The sequence below is a fragment of the Solanum tuberosum genome, unplaced genomic scaffold (assembly GCF_000226075.1).
Source record: "Solanum tuberosum cultivar DM 1-3 516 R44 unplaced genomic scaffold, SolTub_3.0 scf00027, whole genome shotgun sequence".
Classification (NCBI taxonomy): domain Eukaryota; kingdom Viridiplantae; phylum Streptophyta; class Magnoliopsida; order Solanales; family Solanaceae; genus Solanum; species Solanum tuberosum.
In genome coordinates, this window is record NW_006238953.1 from 1,716,887 (window position 1) to 1,723,214 (window position 6,328).

Here is a 6,328-nt window from a genome sequence, read left to right on the forward strand (position 1 = left end):
CATGTAATTTCTGGAGGTAGCCAGCATACCCTTAATGCTGAAGAATACAACTTTAACTTTTATCAAAAAAAAAAAAAAAACTATTTAAAGAAGGAGCATGCTGTGTTAACCGAATGGAAAAGAGGAACATATGTGTGGGAAAAGATGATACAGAGATAAGGTGGCAACAGAAACAAGGACAATCTCATTTTTGGCTAGATAATTGGACTGGACCAGGAGCATTGTATCATGCTACTGGACACTGGTACAAATTTTTATTGTGATAGAACAGTAGTACGAGTGCATGAGATATTGAATTCAGGCAGATGGAACAAATCAAGGTTAAGGGGTCTACTGCCTAATGAAATAGTGGAGCATATTCTAAGCAACACCCCTCCTCCTACTGAAAATGGACCGATTGATAAACCTTTCTGGAAGCTAGAGGCAAATGACAAATTCACAGTAAAATCTGCATTTCAATTAGTAAGACAGAGAAAAGAGTCAAACATGCTATATAAGAAAATATGGATAAAGGGCCTACCAGTTAAAATCTCGTCCCTTCTGTGGAGATTTTGGAAGTATAAACTTCCTTTAGATAATGTGGTAAGGAGATGGGGTTTTCAATTTCCGTCCAAATGTTATTGTTGCCAGTCTCCTAGGGTAGAAAACTTTGCGCATGTTTTTCTACAGTCTCCTGTAGCTCAGTTTGTATGGAAGCAGTTTAAAACCAATGGGATTCGATATACAAGGATTACAGATTACTCAAGTAATTAACCTATGGTGGGATGCCCCTACGAATCCTCATGTTAGATATATTTTCCAAGCTGTCCCAGCGATTATATTATGGGAGCTACGGAAAAGAAGAAATGCTATTAAACATGGAGGGAAGATGTCCCATATGAAGCTTATGTATCAAGTGATGCATACTATTGTAATGTTCATGAAGGTACTAAGGAGTAACTTCAAGTATGCACCCTACGAATGGAGTGAATTGGTGCAGGTATTACAAGTTTATACTCCTAAATTAAAGGTTAGGCAGGTACTATGGAAGCCCTGAAAGAGGATGCATTAAATGCAACACAAACGGTGCCTCAAGGGGAAATCCAGGAAGAAGTTCATGGAGCTTCTGTGTTAGAAATCATAGCGGGAATATTATACATGCGCAAGCACAAGAAATGGAGGATACAAATAGTACAAACACACAAGCAGAAGCAATGCCTATTCTTCAAGCTTTGAAGTTCATCAACAACACTCAAAGTACACAGGTGATCATAGAGACAGATTCAGTACTACTTGAGAAGGTAATACACAAAACTTGGGAGGTGCCATGGCAGATAGTAAATGTGATGGAGGAAATATGGGAAATTATGAACAACTGTAACATTACAGTGACACATATCTTGAGGGAAGGAAATAAAATTGCTGATTACTTGGCAAATTTTGCTTTAGATCACGGTAAAGTTCTAATTACCTCATTCCACCAGATGGAGATAGAAGGAAGAAGGTTGATCAATAATGACAAGTTACAGATGCCCTATCTGAGGAAGAGACCATACAAATGAAGGAACTTGATGATGATAAAAGGAAAAGATATTGCAATCTCTATACTTGAATCCAATGGGTGGAGAGCATAGAGGACATTTTAACTAATTGGTTGTTTGATTTTGCAGATGCTAATAGATACAACAACACATACAGTGGGAATTCGGACATAACAAAACAGGAGAAGGTTCGACATAGCTTAAGAGAAAAGTAGAAGCATCCAATACAAAATAACACCTATGAGTTCTGCAAAGTGCATTTTCAGCTGATACTTGTTTAATGTGTAATATTAGAGTCTTCGGGTGCTCATTCTATTGATCAAAAATTAGTTGAACAAAGTATGATGCAAAAAGACACAAAGGAAAATGGATGGCGTACATCTAAAATTGAAGCTACAAGGAATGGAACAACAAATAAAAGGAAATCTAGTTTCAACTTACCAGGATGAGGTCAGAAGCATCTAAAAATTCCAACTGGTGAGTGGCATAAACAACTGGTTTTTCATGTAGAAGTTGGATTAAGCATTTCTGTAATATGATGAAGGTTGTTGCACATCAATTATAGCAACAAGATTACTGAAATGAATTCTACAAAAGTAGAATGTAGTACTTGCCTTGAACATATGAGCTCCAGTTTGTGCACCAACAGCACTGAAAGGGTCATCTAGCAGGTAGATGTCTGAATCACTATGAATAGCTCAGGTCAACTGAGTTATTTGCTTTTGTCCACCACTTACGTTCATTCCTCTTTCTCCTACCAAATTTAGATCTCCGTTACCCCACATCTCAATGTCACGTTTCAAAGCACATCATTCCAAGAGCTATGTACCAAACCAGAGCAATCACTGCAGCAACTATTCCTAGATTTCAGTGTTATGCCAGATCAAGAATCAACATTTCAAATTCAGCAATCTGTTGAAAGCTGCAGGCACACAAGAACAGAAACTTGTTACTTGATAAATAAATCATCAAATTAGTTCCCATGAAATGTTCAGCCGGCCTTCATTTTCTTCATGAACAATTCAATCTTATCGGCAGCCTCATACATATTCTTTTGTTTAATTTCCTGCAGCAGAACACTGCATGTCTTGTATCGAGGAGTAATCTCTTGGCGGACCATATCCTCAAAAATAAGATACGCCCATTCACATTTATTTGCTCTGCATAAACCATGGATAAGAAGTGCATAACTTGATAGGTCAAGACTTAGATGATGCTTATTGACAATGTCATTCAACAATTTTATCAGGAATTCATCCGCCTTTCCAACTTTAAAGGACAACTTGAGCAGCGGAAAGTATGTCTGTACATCAGGTTTACAAAATGGTGAACTTTCCAGATCCCTTAAAAATTCTTCCGCTCTTTCCTCTTGCAAATGATGGCAAAACATGGCAATGATAGTATTGTAAGTCGATGTATTGGGTTGAACACCATTTCTGGGCATTTCAACCTTCAAAACACGAGTAGCTTCTTGTAATCGGTGTGCCATGCCTAATGTATGAATCAGAGCATTGTAAAAAAGTGTATCAGGTTTACAGCCAACTGATTTCATCCTCTCAGCAATCTTAAGGGCTTCCTCAAATGCCCCTGATTTTGTCAAGAAACACATGATGGTGGTGAAAGTAACAACATTTGGTACACATCCTTCTCCTTGCATTTCATTAAGTAGCTCATAGACCTTCTGGAAGTTAAATTGCTGGCAGTAAGACTTGATGATGGTTGAGTAGCTGATGACGCAAGGACAACAACCGCTGCCTTTCATCTCCTGAATTGTCCAGTACGCTTCTTCTACCCGATTAACTTTGCACCAACCATGAACAAAAATGTTAAACGTGTTCGCATTTGGTGGGATATGCAACTTGAGCTCGTAGAAGATTTCACGCGCCTGTTGGACTCTATTTTCTTTGCACAGAGTGTCAAGTAACAAATTCATTGACTCTGTATTCTTCTCCAAACCGAATTTTCCCAACTCATCAAATATCCTCACTGCTTCTTTCCACTCTCGTGCACCTGCAAACCTTCTCATAACTTTTGCTATTGTATTAAGAGAAATAAGGTGGTCTGCATGCATTTCGTCTAACAATGAACGCATCTTTTCCATTTTCTTCATTTTCCCGAGTATATCCACCAACTTATCGTACAATTCTGGTGAGGGCTTGTAGTTGGGACGTGATTGTGCCCATCTAAAAGCACCAAGCGCAGACTTCCAATCATCTTTGAAGCGATAAAGAACCCTATTAACAAAGTTGTCACTGATCTGTATGGAATCACAAGCCGGGTCAGAAAGTAATGATTGGAGAACCTCATCTTCACTAGTTCCATGACTTATTCTAGCAAGTACAATATTAACATCAACATCACTTCCCAAGTTCACACATTTCTGCTGCTCACCAGGAATTCTATCGCCAACAAACTGGGTACTTTCAAGACAAAAATCACTAGACAAGGTGGAAAAGTAGCTAAAGCAACTTGTACGAGCTACATTGGAACTGTTCCAAACCCGAAATGGGTGAAAAACCGAAAAGTGTGTAGAGGTTAGTTTTCTAATATTGAAGTTCATGAGATTAGTATCAGTACCACACAATACAATACAAACACGGCAGGTCAGTATTTATCGTTCCTGCATTTACACATTGTAAAGAAAATCAGCAACTTAACAGTTATACTAATGCAATGGAGATAAAATTATTAGAACTTAGAAGAAAATAAACATATTTTAGCATCATTTCTTTCCAAATTTAAGACCTAATTCAATCGAACTGGATTTTCCGTAAAATTTCAGCATATGCATTAGAATGAATTTGTCAGCAGTTCCTTTAATACTTTACCGATGTGTCAAGTCTTGAAATTAGAAATCCAGAGAGGATAATTACATTGATTTGCTGTTTCTCGAATCAAAACAAACTAAACCTAATTAAGAAGTGATAAAAAACAAAACGGAGAATATTTTCCGGCGAATTACCTGTGGTTCCAATCCTTGTCGCCGGATGTTTAGCAACTTTGCACCGGTAGTAGTTTTTGGCAGGTATTACTACTGCTGGCGGCTAACCGGATCTTCTCGGCCCCTTTTCTTCATTTTCCTCTCTTCTTTGAACAGCCCAAATTTCATACGGCCCATTTACGTTTACCTTAGATAATTTGCATAAATGTTCGTGTTTTGAGTAGTCTTTAATTTTTGTCCTTAAAATTGATGATTTTTAGTTTTCATTCTTCAAAGTTTCGACAAAGAAAAAGAAATTCGCAAAAATAAAATTCGCAAGACATAAGTTTAGTTAAAGTATTGCCTCAGACATGAGTTCAATGGCACAAGTTATGCCCCACAATATAAGTTTTGTGGTACCAGTTATACCCAAGGTATGGTTGCAATGACACGAGTTATGTTCTAAGGCACAAATGCAATGACACAAATTATGTCAGAAGACAAAAGAAATTAAGCTCTGGGCACAAGTTATATCCAAAGACATAAATTTAGTGGCATAAGTTATGCAATAGAGCATAATTTAAGTGACACAAGTTATGTCACAGCGGCAAAAGTAAGTTTAATGATACAAATTATGCCTCAAGACATAAGTTCAGTAGCACAAGTTACGCAACATGATATAAGTTCAGTGTCAAAAGTTATGCTCCAAGATAAAAAAAATTCTAAAAATCTTACCCTTTGAATCAAATACTAACTTATGCTATAATGCAAACATTCTCTTGCGATATTAGTTTTGTCGAATAAAATTCGGCTATAATTAAAGATATTTTGATCCATAAAATTTCATTAAATGAGTAGTAAGAGAAAAAAATAATTTAAAATTAATAATTTTATGGATAAAAATTAAAGATCACCTCTAGAATTGGGACAATTCGTGCAAAAACTTGTAGCCTTTAAGCAAGCAGTGTCATGTCATTTAAGTTTTATCCACTATTTTAAACTATTTTATTTGTGTTCAATCTATATATTATAATAAAGCTGAATATGAAAACGGTGATGTGGCGCTCTCTAAGGGCTTCATTCTTATTTATCTTTTTTTTTTGGATTTTATTGGCATTTTTCTCTTATTTCTTTCAATTATTTTATTTTCTTACCTCTTCAATTACATAAATATTACTCTTAATAAATATTAATAAATTTCATAACTCCTAACCTTTCATATTCATAACCCTCAAATAATTTAATATACAAATTTATGACATCCCAAAATCACACTTATAAAAATCTATTTTGAGACATATGTGATGATTATATTTTTTACATTTTTCCTTATTCTTCATCTTTTATCTCTTTTATTGGTTAATTTTGTCTTGTTTGATCTGATTTTGCAGGATGAAGATTGTTAGATATTTCTGTGCAATTCAATTTTACAAGGTAAACTATTTGATATGCCTAATATGGTTATCACTTTTTCTCTGTTGCAATTATACATTCAATATTATTATTTTTGAATTCATGATATTATGAATCACAATTTTTTTTTAGAAAAAACTGTTTGATTTTTTCTCTTTGCTTCTCTTTGTAGTTTATAGAGATTTTAATTTCTTCTTTTTGTAGTTTTTGGAGCATTATGTAATGTTGATAACAAGTTCCTCCCTTTATCTTTAACTCATAATTAAATATTCTTTAAAGTTTTTATTTGATTAGTTAACTTCATTTTTATATTTTTGTCGTTATTGTTGTTGTTGTTGTATATGATTAACTTATTATGTTTTCATGTCAGGATAATTTTGAAAATAGAAGCTGAAAAGAAAGTCAACACACACATGTATGCTACTCAATAAAGCATGTATATATAATTTTGTAGTCATGTAAATCAACTTTTAAT

The 6,328-nt window shown here is 35.0% G+C and overlaps 2 protein-coding genes across 2 annotated transcripts in view; both read right to left on the reverse strand.

Moving 5' to 3' along the window:
• Positions 1-2,212, reverse strand: part of LOC102588967 (ABC transporter C family member 7-like) — a 13,394-nt gene extending 11,182 nt beyond the window's left edge. The window contains exons 1-2 of the mRNA XM_015306276.1: positions 2,135-2,212; positions 1,962-2,048 (exon numbers count right to left, since the gene is read on the reverse strand). Of these exons, the coding sequence (XP_015161762.1) occupies positions 1,962-2,048; positions 2,135-2,143 (96 nt within the window). The 5' untranslated portion in view covers positions 2,144-2,212. The remainder of the gene's footprint in view (positions 1-1,961; positions 2,049-2,134) is intronic.
• Positions 2,213-2,488: 276 nt separating this feature from the next.
• Positions 2,489-4,652, reverse strand: LOC102589169 (pentatricopeptide repeat-containing protein At3g04130, mitochondrial). The gene is made up of 2 exons (XM_006341694.2): positions 4,483-4,652; positions 2,489-4,140 (listed from the first exon to the last, which is right to left on the reverse strand). The coding sequence occupies exon 2, from the start codon at positions 4,078-4,080 to the stop codon at positions 2,512-2,514; it is 1,569 nt and encodes a 522-aa protein (XP_006341756.1). The 5' UTR covers positions 4,081-4,140; positions 4,483-4,652; the 3' UTR covers positions 2,489-2,511.
• Positions 4,653-6,328: the final 1,676 nt, after the last annotated feature.